Source organism: Perca flavescens, chromosome 9 (genome assembly GCF_004354835.1).
Source record: "Perca flavescens isolate YP-PL-M2 chromosome 9, PFLA_1.0, whole genome shotgun sequence".
In the NCBI taxonomy this organism is placed as follows: Eukaryota; Metazoa; Chordata; class Actinopteri; order Perciformes; family Percidae; genus Perca; species Perca flavescens.
This window is the reverse complement of record NC_041339.1, coordinates 42,796-57,041: the sequence shown is the minus strand read 5'-3', so window position 1 is coordinate 57,041 and position 14,246 is coordinate 42,796. Positions and strand designations below refer to the sequence as shown.

Sequence of the window (14,246 nt, the reverse complement as noted above, 5' to 3'; positions counted from 1 at the left end):
TAGTTATTAAAAGTATTTCAAGTTGAATTTGTCTTTTGAAATAAAGTTTAAAAAAGAAAAGAAAAAAGGCAATATTGAGAGACACAGATCTGGCGATTGGGGGACATCTTGTGGCCGAAAGTTGCATTGGCAGGCAGGTGTCCCACGCACACGCGCGCACGCACACACACACACGCACACACACACACTAACCCTGTTAGTGTTTTGGAGTGATTAAATTTAAATATACTCAGCCTGCCATGAAATATAAGAGAAGCTTCATTATATATATATATATATATATATATATATATATATATATATATATATATATATATATATATATATATATCTTTTTTTAGAAAGACACCCATTTTTCTCATGAAGACAATCACACTAGTTTCTGGGAGTAATGTAAAAATAATAACATTACCTTTTCACAGATCCTACAGTCCCATGTAGGTCCTTAGCTCGGTTACACTCGTTGTCCTCCGAGGACAGCAGGATGTTCTCTGTGGATGCTACCCTGTGAAGGTACTTGACCACTCTCAGCATCTGATAGAAATTAAGTTTTGCGACAGACTTGTCGAGCTGCTGCCGAGAGTTTACTCTGTGAAACAACTCTCCTCCCACAGCTCCAAGACGATGTAATAACTGTCGTCCGTCTGATATAAATCCTCCGTTTTTATGAGACACGGGTGTTCGATGCTCTGCTCATTCAGGGAGGACTGCAGCCTGTAGAGTCCATGCTAATTGTCTGCAAAGTGTCTTCTAGCTTCATTAGCCGATCTCGTTCCGTCTACCTGCACCGTGTTGCTGGGTATGTTTGTTTTCTTCATGTTGCTGCCTACACAATGAAACTAACCTCACCTTTTTTTTTAGTTTAGTTTTCACCCCGGGACAGCCCCCGAGAACAGCAAGCGCTCCCACTGTGGCGCGTTAATATTCTGCGTCGTCTCTCTGAGCAGCCATCTTTAAAAAACTGTCATTGACTATCAACACGTCAATTAAACAGTTAAGAGTGTGAACGACGTGAAACAAGACAAACTTATTGAGTATCAAATTATATAATTATGTTTATTCATAGACAAAATTAAGTGAAGTGAAAACTTAATTTTGTAATGTTAACCAGAATTTAAAAACTGGGATAAAACTCCCACTTAAAAATTACAATTGGAATTCTGTAAAATGATTTGAAAAGTTCGCCCAAACCCCCAAACTCGAGCAGAACTCGATATATTCCCTCTGAAAATTCAAATCCAAAAAAGGTCAATTAATTTAAATCAAGCTAATAAAAATTCCATTGCATACAAAGCTCTCCTGAGCAACCAGGAGTGTTCAGATGCCCACCCCCTCGACCAGCTGGCTCGGAGGTACACTGAGCTAAACACAGTCAGTAATAGACAGACAGGTAGAGAGAGAGACAGGTACACTGAGCCTCAGAGCCGCCACAGACACAATCCTCAGTCTTCAATCAAAAGATTTGAAACTAAATTAAAAGACGAGTATACCCTCTGAGGGAACGGCACAGAAGTTGTTTAGTATCTGCATTTATATTATAATTATAATATGTTTACTTGTATTATTATTATTATTATTATTATTACATCAGATGTATTTACTCCTTGTCATTTTATATGTATGTTTGTTCTTATGCTTATGCAACACAGATGTATTTTTTTTTTCATGCCAATAAAGCAACATGAAATTGAAATTGATCTCTGTGTGAGTGTCTGTGTGTGTGTGTGTGTGTGTGTGTGTGTGTGTGTGTGTGTGTGTGTGTGTGTGTGTGTGTGTGTGTGTGTGTGTGTGTGTGTGTGTGTGTGTGTGTGTGTCTCTCTGTGTGTGTGTGTGTGTGTGTGTGTGTGTTTATCTCTCTCTCTCTCCCTCTCTCTCTCTCTCGCCCTCCCTGTCTCTCTCTGTGTGCCTTTCTCTCTTGGTTTCCAACTCTCTACAGTGACGGAGAAAGTCCCTCTGGCTCCTCTTCTTTCCCTTTTATAGGTAAGTTAGGACAACTTTTCTCTTAGATTTGTAAAATAACGTGTCTGAAGAAACTTTCTGGCCCGTTAGAAATAGTCGGAAAAGCTGTTGGTACTAAAGTATAATCCGTTTTTCGTGTCAAAACAAAAGCATGAGAGCCTTACTGTAATAACGAAGAACGAGGCACTTTATGAATACATTGTTTGCCTGTAGCTTGTCAGATTAGACTAACGTTAGCTATTTAGGGTTATATAAAGTATTTAATTAGGCCTATTTAATAATACATTTAAAATCACATGAAATCTACATTCATCTATTAGCCTATGTGTGACAGTTATTGACTAGTTACCCTAATCTTACACCAGCCAGTAAAAAGGCATTGAACAGGTGATCTTTGTTAAATGAACAAATGATCTTAGGTTTATGTGTATTGTATCCAAGCAACTGAAAAAAAGTGTTAGTGTTTTGAAAAATGTGTATTTTGATCATTGGTTGTGAGTTTTGTGTCCAGAGTTTTGAAAAATGACGTCAAGGTTCTGAAACTAGTGCCAAAGTGATTGTAAAAAACTGTAATGGCAGTTAAGTTAGTCAACCATGTCACATGAATATTCTGCAGAGTTAATTTTACACTTATTTTTTTGCATTCATGGTCAACAGACCTCATTTACATGAATTATACCTAATTTCTCAGTAAAATTAGGCTATACAATTAGTTGTTTTGGATTATAACATACTGGTATATTCAATTCCATTTTATTTATAGAATAAAAATCATAACAGGAGTTGTCTCAGGACACTTTACAGATTAAGTCTAGACCACATGTATAATTTATAATAAACCAACAATTTATAATAACCTAACAATTTATAATAACCTAACAACTCCAGTGATTTCCCTCAAGAGCATGCATAAATGCTTAAAAGTGACAGTGGTGAGGAAAAACTCCCTTGTTAGGAAGAAACCTTGGACAGACCCAGGCTATTCGTAGGTGTGTGTGTGTGTGTGTGTGTGTGTGTGTGTGTGTGTGTGTGTGTGTGTGTGTGTGTGTGTGTTTGTGTGTGTGCTTGCACATACTTGTAAATATGCATGTGTGTCCTATGTGTTTATCTTCTGTAAAGCTCAATGTAGATTTCCTCAAGATGTCAACCTTCCATAAACATTCAACTACTGTTTTAACCCTCATGCCCTGTCATTTTTGTACATTTTTCTCATTTCTTTTCATTTTGTGATCATTTTTGCTGTGTTACTGCTTATGGTATGACATTTTGTAGGAAACTTTCTTTTCAGCCAAATTTTTTAAATCCAGTGTTTTTTACTCTTACATGTCTTTTATACTTAAATGATTAAATTTGTACCCTTTGGACACCGTTGTGGAAAAAATGTCCACACACACAAAATCATCTTATTAAATCATCATATATCAATATTTTTTTCTGCTTTTTTTTCATAAATCATTTCTAACCTAATCAAAACCACCAAACATTCAATCATTTTCAGGATGTTAACCCTTTAAATGCCAGTTTATGTATTTGAAGTATGTCATTATTTATAAAAAAGTTTTTTTTCCATTTTTGTGTGCGTGGACATTTTTGCCACGAAGGTGTCGAGAGTACGTTTTTTTAAGGAGGGCATGAGGGTTAAGCATACATGTGTTTTACTGTATCTGTGTAAACCTGAACTCACAACCTTTAAAAGTTGGTGCTGTCTGTAAATTATTGCCAGTTTAACATTGTTCATTTTTGATTTTTCTTTTTTTTTTCACCAGCTAAAACTCCTTGAGAATGGGGGAATCGAGGGCTCTGAGCCGTCTGCTCAATAAAGTCCAGGCCTACTCTACCGCCGGGGGGGAGGTCTGGCTTTCGGTCCTCTTCATCTTCAGGATCCTGGTCCTGGGCACTGTGGTGGAATCAGCCTGGGGAGACGAGCAGTCCGCGTTCAAATGTAACACGAAGCAGCCTGGTTGTGAAAACGCTTGCTACGACAAATGTTTTCCCATCTCCCATGTCCGCTTGTGGGTCCTCCAGATTATCTTTGTTTCTACGCCCACTCTTCTGTACCTGGCTCATGTCTTCTACGTGGACAGGAAGGAACAGAATTTCAACTGGAAGGAGGAGGAGCTTAAAGCCGTGCAAACTGACGGCGGCGACGTCAACATCCCGCTGAAGAAAATCGAGATGAAAAGGATAAAGTATGGCGTTGAGGAGCACGGCAAAGTCAATATGAAAGGGGCCCTGCTCAGAACCTATATACTCAGCATTTTCTTCAAGTCTATGTTCGAGGGGGGCTTCCTGGTCATCCAGTGGTACATTTACGGCTTCAGCCTCTCTGCAGTCTACAACTGTGAGAGGTCCCCGTGCCCCCACAGTGTTGACTGTTTCGTGTCCCGTCCCACGGAGAAGACGATCTTTGTCGTCGTCATGCTTGTGGTTTCGCTGCTGTCCATACTGCTAAACGTCATTGAGCTTTTCTACGTGTTTTTTAAGAGGATCAAGGATTGTGTGAAGGGCAAACATCCGCCCATCCTCTACCCTAGTGCGGGCACCAAGTACGCCTACCATAACCGTTGTTCCTCCACGACTGCCCCACTCTCACCCATGTCCCCCCCAGGCTACAAACTGGCCAAAGGGGAGCGTGGAACCGGCTCGTGCCGCAATTATAATAAGCAGGCCAACAAGCAGCACTGGGCCAACTACTCCATGGAACAAAACCGGCTCGGCCAGAACAGTGCAGGAAGCACTATTTCAAACTCCCACTCACAAGCCTTTGACTTCCCAGATGACACCCAAGAGCATAAGAACCTTTCCTCGATGGCGGGACACAAGATGCAGCCGCTGGCGCTGATGGACGCCAGGCTGTGTAGCCAGGTCAGCAGCCGGATGAGCAGCCGAGCTAAGCGAGACGACCTGTACGTGTAAGCCCTTTGTCTTCTGTTGATCAATGGGCATTGTCCCTGTTAGAACAGTACTTCCACCTTAGCTCCTTAGAGAGGAAAGTGATAATCATAGGTCATATTAGCATATTAGCACACACACACACACACACACACACACACACACACACACACACACACACACACACACACACACACACACACGTACCTTTGCATTGAAAGATAGTTTGATAGTTTGATGGACTCGGCCACACTTGCATTGAGTTGCTTTGACAGCCTGCTTGCATTATATAGCTGCATTTATTTGTGAATCGACATTATTCATTATCATTTTCTTCTGTTTTCACTTACATTAATACGATCTTATCCCAGTTTCAGTCATAACAAAAGTTATTTTTATCGTCCAGACATACATTAATTGTATCTGTGAAAAGCTATTTTAACCAATAAATACTTTTCTGTCCTAATCACTGATTGATTGGTTTCATTCACTACAGTCAGTAATAGGTTTGGGCATCGAGAACCGATTCCTACTCAGAATTGTTTCAAAAATTACGATTCCAAGTGGAATTGATTCTTTATTGGAATCGTTTGGAGGATTTTGGAGAATAAAAACTTTGCTTTTATTTGTGAAATAAGCAGGTGGGTTTTTTGTGCATGCTCTGTTGTAGTCCGGTGCTAGTTAGCTTAGCGTAGTGAATGGAATCCTGTGTTGCCGTTTGTGCAAGGACCTGAACATATGTGTGTGTATTTCAGGCCTGTGTGTAGTATGTAATAACAAAAGATTTATAAAAAGTATAAATTTGAAAATTATTATTATAAAGTACAAGTAACTCAAATTTGTACTTTGGTACAGTACTTTTACTTCGGGGGTTACACTTTGCAGGAATAAAGCATGGTAATACACTGTAAGATCCACTGGGTTGGCCCACTCTGCTCGGGACATTTTTTATTCTGTTCATCAAAGACATTTCTTGAGCTGAATATCAGTAAAAAAGGTTTTGTTTTTCCATCTAATAGCACTGTGAATAACTCACATTTCCTCCCAGCTCACTGTTGATATTTTCAAACTAAAAAAATTCAAACTGGAACCAGGAGTATTCCTTTCCCAGATAACAGGCTGAAAGAACAATGGGACCAAGCAGTGAGAAAATGTGGTGAAGTTTTAAATGTCCTTGGCTTTTTTACTCCCCGGCAGAGAAACATACACAGCTCGGGTAACTATTATCATTCACTAAAACTTATTATACTTTTAACTGAATGAATCCTGAGTTTTATTGTCATTTAAGGAATTGTTGTTTTTTTTCAGTTCAGAAATACAAGTTGGAGAAATGGAGGGACGAAGAGGACACGGACTCAACTATCGGACAGGACCGACAACATCAGTCACACCTGCATTGGGTGGAAAGACCAACAAGTACGTGAGAAAACCATGTTTGAAGTGTTTGTCTGTATGTTACAACATGCTGGTGGGCAACATATGGAGCGCGGGCCCGAAAAAGGCCGCTCCCATGAAGTACGTGGTCGAGCCAGAAGGTGCCGAGGCGGGTACCGTGGGCAAAATAAAGAGCCCTTCAACCGAGACCCGTGTTTGTACTGCAAGGACTTTGGACATTGGGTATGTAATTGCCTGAAGAAAAAAGCAAAAAACACCTCAGACAAAGAACAACACTAGTCCCTCTGTTTGACTGAGTCCAAAAGCTGATAAGGAAGGTAGTGCTAAAAAACACACACACTTGCTTCATGCAATGAAGAAATGCTTGGCACTGATACACTGTTTTTTTTTGTTTTTGCTATTTAGGGACAATTGATAGGTTAGAAAGTTCTGAAAAAGAATCTATTCAGTTAAACAATTATAGTATGTTATCTTCTGAAACCTAGAAGAAGATGCCTACTACTGAGGGTAAAGTGAAAGGGGTTCCACTCACATAACTTGATTATTAGAGCTACAGATTTGACACTGAAGTGCAGTGGTCATTCTATTTGGTCAATTGGGAATATAGGTCAAACAGTAAAAGAACAATTTTCTGTTCCTTTCTCATATACATGGGAAACTTTTTTTGAGGTCTGATTTATGTCCACTTATTTTGCTTAGGTAGTGATTTAATGTGCACTTTTAACATTGGCTTAACCTCAACACCTGATGGATTGAGAATTTCTCGTAATGATGCATCTAACAAAACCACATTTGTTAATCACAGTGTGGCTAAAATGACCTCACTGAGGCAGCGTCTGTAATCAGCCCTGCCTCTGACTGCATGAAACCTGACAACCTGAATTACACAGCTCATGTTACTACAGGGCCTGATGAAGAATGTCCTTAGAGACATAATGACAGTTTGACAACCTCACATCTGATTTGGACTGATATGGACTGTGTTGTAGCTTGACTGACAACCAATATAGTTTTTTAAAGAGCCCAGCTTGTGTTTTTTCTACATCTCTCAAGGCTGCATCTGCTTTTTCCTTCCTCAAGAGAGTTTTTTGGTACAGTGCTGTTTTCATGTAAAATGAACAGAATAGCAGCTTTTTCAGTTTAGTGTTAATGATTAGGATTTTTTACTTGAGCCTGTCACGTAAAAATGCCTGTACACGTTCCTGAGGTCACTGTAAGACTTTTTGCTGCCGAAGCTAATGAAGCGTTTGTGAATATGAAACTGGCTTCCCCGACGCTGGGACTGCCAGATCCCTAAAAACAGTTCATGCAGACAGTTGATAAGCACAAGAGCTGCGTGGCTCTGTGTTGCTGCAACACCACGGCGACAAAACTCCGTCCAGTTGCAAACTTCTCTGCTAAACTTGATTCTGCCACTCGAAGTATTAAATACGCCCTGTTCCACATTCTGTGTCAGACATTTTGTGGGAACAGAATAAAACTCTCTGTGGCCAGGTACCATAGATATTACAACTCTGTTAGATTGCAAAATGTCACTCCAACAGATGCACTGTTCTTAACCCTGATTTTCTTCTCCACACACCAGTTGACAGAGAGAAATAATGGTGTTGCAGAGCTACAGGTGGTACCATGACCTGACCTCTCTGATACACCTCTCACTAACCCCAATTTCATTTCATTCCAGAAACTCTAGCATTGGCCTAACCGTGTGGGCGTCTCTGTTGTAGGTGTTTCTGATGCTATCTGATTTGGACCTCTGCCATCCCATCTCTCAGTACAAGCAGTAGAGCTCATTCTTCCTAACAGAAAGCTATCCAGCTTTTTCTTTCCTAAATTTTGCAAAGTTGACACATGGGTTAAAACCAGGTGTAAAAAGTATGATTAGGATGATGGATATACAATTGAGGGAAAAACAGTTGTTTCACAATGGTGAAGCAACATTGGTTCACAAATGATTTCTTTTTGGATCAAGACTACTGTCAGCTAGTGTAGGAGCCAAAGCCCTACTTACTGAAATAATTCCAAAATGGAGAATTCCTACCAAAATCTCAAGTATAGTGGTTTGCATTTGACAAAAGCTCTGCTTATTGTACTGAGGTATAGAATGTGCACGCGCAAGTGACTTGACCTGTCACCCTTTTTGAGATTTTGTTTACAGCACCTCCACACATTGGACTTGGGTGAAGAGGACACCCACCAGACACACCACTGTGTGAGGACCAACTGGTAACGTATTATGTCTCAGTGCAAAAGGCACAAATTCCTGATGACATGCTAACAACCACAATGAGAGCAGCAGATACACTCAGTGAGGTGATTGGATTACCCTCACTGTAGACTAAGCTTACAGAGCAGCAAGGCCATAGCAATACACACACCCAGAGATAAGAGAAAAACAGGAGTTGTCCATGTACAGTAAAGAGTTCAGCAATTATTTTGATATAGTTTGTCATGAATTATAAAAATGTGATATGTTTCCCATATCAGGTAACAAATTGGATAAATAGAGGTCAATCGGAAGTACTTAGGTTTGTTCTATAGGCCTAAAAACTTTAATTTGTAATGATTTTTAGAACTACCAGACAGCGAGTAGTATAACTTTGGGTTGCAAACTAAAGATAAAAAGAAAATAAACAACATCATTTTTGTTTAATACTTATTTTATTGGTTATATTGAAACCAATACAGGTGAGATTTCAGCCTAAAAACAGTTAATTTAATATTGTAATCTAGTGAGTTTTTTTTTTCATTAAAACTGCACTAATGACTTTGTTTGTATTTTGATTTGCTATATCACAAATAGGTTAATGGCTAAACAACTGAACAGATTTATATGTGCTGCGTTGTTTTGAGTCATGAGCTTGTCATGCCTCAAATAGAAGGGATATAGTAGCAATAATAAATTGGGTGTTTAATGAATGGGGTGTTCACAAAAAAAAATTTAAATTTGAAAACTATTCTAAAGAAAATTTAGATTTTTTTAAAATTTTTGATTGACTTTCACTATTTACTGAAACACAACCCTTAAAGTAATCTAAAAGAGAACAATTACAAAAGCAGTGTTTCCTTTTTAGCACAATTTGTATGGATTTTATAGAGTTAAACCAGCATGAGGGAAAGAAATGCGGTTTTATAATTATTGATATTCATTAAAATAAGTAGACACTTTTCCAAGTGATAATATTGACAAAAGAACAAATAATGCTTTTTGGAGTTCTGTTTTGTGCCACACGGCGCCTCATTTGTGTCAGTCGCGTCCATCTCGCTCCCCCTCCAGCTGCAGGACCAGTGAAAACTGTCTGGAGGTACGGACCAGCAGACGGACTGAGAGAAGGAGGGGGGGGCGAGAGACTGTTCTGCTCTGACACATCTGACGCACTGTGAAGTTAAGTAGCACACAGACTCACATTCTGAAAATACAAACATTATTAGGAGAAGATAATTAGAAGTACTTATTTTTACTTTTAAGATAAGTATTCAGTTGATGTGTCAGGAAATGTTTAAAGTACGTTTCATTGTTCAAATCTGAATTGGATTGATGAAAATTTGATAGAAATAACTTTGGCTTTAGGTAAAGTCTGACATAAAACATCTGTAAACTATTTTTGTGTGAGTGCTGAGATGGGGTTTGAAACCATGATGATTAAATGCATCAACAACTTGGAGATATGATTAAGACTAATATCTAAATTAAATTGTTTAATGTTGATGTGACTGCTTACAGATGTACATTATGAGTAATGTACTGAGACAATGGTATACACATATTCATTTAATATTTACTCTCATATTTATATGTTTACACGAAAAGTAAAATATAATATAAGTTAAAGATAACTCTTATAAACAGTAAAAGATAATACTTTTATACCATAAAGATAATAATATATAATATACTAGTATACTTTATAAATAGAAGGGATAGCAATTCAGTCAGGAAAAGCATAGAGGAAACAAGAGCTTTAGAGAGAAGTGAACTGGATGCCAGTCTATGAGAGACTGGCTCAGGTTACAGCAGGCGTGTCCAGCAAGGAGGAGTCTGACACAAGGCCTTGTGTCTCTGAGCTTTCAGCACACCAACATAAAAACTTGAATTGACTCAAATGCCTAAAAGTTTAGAAAAAACAAGAAGTTGCCTTTCAGGCCAGTTCCTGCTGGTACCAGAGAGCTAAAAGTACTTTTGAATTAGGATAATAGGTCTCCTATTGATGGATTGTATAGGAGTTCAAATTAACAGTTACTTTCAATCGGAAGTCAATTATATTTTATCTACTTCTTGCTTTCATCTGAGGGAATTTAGCCCACACTGGGGAAATTCATATAGGTGATAAACAAACAGTTGGTTTTTGATTTCAAAGACAAATTATGTCATTTTTAGGAATAGCTAATTTGGATTTCAAAGACAAAAAAGTTAGTATCAGAATTTTGTCAAATGCTTACAGATGCTATTTGTCATCTGACATATTTGGGTTAAAAAGAATTAGGATTTTTGTACACAAAACATATGTTTATGAAATATGTTTTATTGTCATCAAACTGCCCGACCAATATATAGGCCTACAAGTCCAACTGAAATGATTAGTTGCTAAATCAATTAATTGATTGACAGAAAAACTGCTTTGATCGTTTCCAGTTTCAAAAAAGGGTTGGACTTTTCGATATTGCTGTTTTTATTGTACCTTAAGTACATATTTTTAATGGAATATTGGTGGTAACAGAAAATGTTTACTATAACTATCTGTATGAACCTTGTTTAATTGACTAACCCCATTTAAGCAATATTTTTGAATCAATGATGACATAGATCAAACTTTGAAAAGCAGTGTGTTTAAATGTTCCTTCTTACAGAGGCTCAAAACAGCCAAGAAGGGGACCACACACACACACACACACACACACACACACACACACACACACACACACACACACACACACACACACACACACATGAAACAATGGTAAAGATTGTTTCCAACGATTTGTCAAGTGCTAGCAACCTCTGACAATAGAAGACATGGACGACTATCTGCAAAAAAATATATGTAATCATTAAAGTAATTTGTGTGTTGTGATTAGGTTGTAATCAAAAGGGTGGAATGTAATGGCAAAATTACATTTAAGCACAATTCCTTATATTTTTATGTTTTATTTCTACTTTACTGCTCTCACAAATGCTGAAAGAGTCTATCTCATTCCCACATGCAGATTTTGATTCTAAATTTGTGAGACATCCAGTCTGGAACATTTTGTGAGCCTGAACTGATAAAGGTACAATGTCACCCCAAAACTATCTCATGTTTTCCCATGCCAGTTAAGATGTAACTGGGGGGTGAAAGTCATACAGGGAGGAGGAGGTGAGATGACTCCAAGATGTCTCTTGTATTTCTCTGATTGTCTTCACGTGTATCAGATTGCCTGTCAAAATTGTAGCGTCACACTAAGCCAAGTGCGTATGTGCTGTCACTCTGAAGACGCATATAAGCCTAGTGTTTCTGTTCACTTATTTGAGAAACTGACTCAACACTGGGCTGCGGCCTTTTGTGAAATCATGTTGATCCTATTTGCAAATATATCTTTTTTAATAAAATACAAAAACCCAACTTGGTTTTAGTCTCAGTCTGTCTTATTTGTTTCAATTTACTAAACTCTGAAATTTCCCCCCCCCATCTGCAAAGGAAACTTCCATAACACTGGCCTCCAGCACTACTGTCAGTTATTTTTGATCAGGATATATCCTTTAACGCCCATCTAAAACAATCATCGAGAACAGCCTTTTTTCATCTTCGTAACATTGCCAAAATTAGGAATATCCTGTCTCAAAACGATGCTGAAAAACTAGTCCATGCATTTGTTACTTCCAGGCTGGACTATTGTAACTCCCTACTGTCAGGTTGCTCAAATAAGTCCCTTAAGACTCTCCAGCTGATCCAGAATGCTGCAGCACATGTTCTGACGAGAACTAAGAAAAGAGATCATATTTCTCCTGTTTTAGCTTCTCTGCATTGGCTTCCTGTAAAATACAGGATTGACTTAACAGTCCTTCTCCTGACCTACAAAGCCCTTAATGGTCAAGCACCATCCTATCTAGAACAGCTCTTAGTACCTTATTGTCCCACTAGAGCACTGCGCTCCCAGAATGCAGAGTTACTTGTGGTTCCTAAAGTCTCCAAAAGTAGAATGGGAGCAAGAGCCTTCAGCTACCAGGCTCCTCTCCTGTGGAACCACCTCCCAGTCTGGGTTAGGGGGGCAGACACCATCACCTCATTTAAGAATAAACTCAAAAACTCTCCTCTTTGATAAAGCTTATAGTTAAGAAATGAGGAGTTGCAGCGTCCACCTAACCCGGCCCACCTGCTTCTCTTCATAGTCATCAGATTTATTGATCATATAATCAATAATATAGTGTGAGTTGAGGGGGGCAGGCCAGTACAGCCTCTCATCAATGTTTTCATTCGTTTCCTTTTGTATGCATCCTGTCCCAGAACTGCTTGTTACTAACCTAGCTCTGGGGAGTTTACTCCCCGAAGTCCTTATGTTTCTTCTTCGCAGAGCTATGCTCCACGTTTCATCCCGCAACGTCCTGCTGTGACATGAACTACAACGACTACCTTCAAAGTCACTGTTCCACTATCTTCAATGTGACTATTATCGCCATCACACCCCAACCGGCCCCGTCAGACATCGCCTACCAAGAATCTGAGTCTGCCGAGGTTTCTTTCTAAAAGGGAGTTTTTCCTTGCCACTGTCGCAATAGCCACTGCTAATGCTTGCTCTTGAGGGAATTACTGTAATTGTTGGGCCTTTAAATTATAGAGTGTGGTCTAGACCTACTCTATCTGTAAAGTGTCTCGAGATAACTCTGTTACCAAAAACCACTAATACCAAAAACAACAAAAACCTGACAAAAACTGGCCTTTAACACTATTTGGAGACATTTTTAACAATGATATACATATATTGAGTGCTATATGTACCTATTAATCAACAGTGGTGGTTAACCTGCAACATGGGCTTTAATATTTTGATGACAGCAATGTCTTGTTTATGAAAATATTCAATTGACTTTATTCAGTTAGTTAAAATAAATATAACTTGTAATGTAGATATAATTAAATACCATTTACTTCATATTTTTTACAAAAGGTTAGTTCAGTGGTAAGTCATTTTTACTTAATACTGGCAAGTGAGTTGTACTTGATATTTCAGCAGTAATATTTACTTAAAAAATGTTTGTGCAAATTGTTACAGACATTATATTAAGTAAATCTTATAAGTTGCTTTTTTCAGTGCATATGTTACTATGACTGAGGTGGAACATGGTCACCTGTGGTTTACTTTTCTCCTTAGGAAGCAATAACAAACGAATAATCATACAGCTTGCATCCGTATGGCATCCGTGGATGTAATGTATTAATGTTTACTACGTTTGCGTAGGCGCTCTTTTTCGCCTTTCATTGTCTAACACGCACGAGCAGACGATGTGCAACAGCGCCCTCTGCGGTCACAGTTCCTGATGGGTCACAGCCATAGTGTTTAAATCTATGGGTCACAGCTTTCGGTGCAACACCTGCTTGTCATCGTTCAAAAAAAAATAAATCGCGCCATCCAGAGAGAGTGAATTTGATTGTGGTTGGATGAGAAGTATAAACATATACCATTCCGACACCCTATTGGTTTGTACGCGATCCATCGCACCTGTACAGACCCGGTGCCTCACCGACCATTATCTACCGGACCAAATAGCAACGCAGATTTAGGGGCCACTTAAAATGACTGCACTTCTCTCTGAAAACGGACGTTAGAGGGAACTGAAAAAATCGCCGCACGGGACGCTAGTTAACACTACACTCGACAGCAGGTAACGTTAGCCTACGGTTAGCTAGCAGATAAAAAAACACGATAAAATGCTGACAGCTGAACAGTGTAAAAGTGTGTCTGTATTTCACTGGAGAAGATTGTAACACCAGACTGTAGCTGCCGTTGTCTAAAACACACAGAAG

At 38.8% G+C, this 14,246-nt stretch overlaps 1 protein-coding gene across 1 annotated transcript; it reads left to right on the top strand.

Annotated features, from left to right (window-relative positions):
- The first annotated feature begins 1,923 nt into the window (after nucleotides 1–1,923).
- Nucleotides 1,924–5,317, top strand: LOC114562210 (gap junction alpha-1 protein-like). Its single transcript, XM_028588548.1, has 2 exons — nucleotides 1,924–1,980; nucleotides 3,726–5,317. Exon 2 carries the CDS (start codon nucleotides 3,742–3,744, stop codon nucleotides 4,873–4,875), a length of 1,134 nt encoding a protein of 377 aa, XP_028444349.1. The 5' UTR covers nucleotides 1,924–1,980; nucleotides 3,726–3,741; the 3' UTR covers nucleotides 4,876–5,317.
- The last annotated feature ends 8,929 nt before the right edge of the window (nucleotides 5,318–14,246 follow it).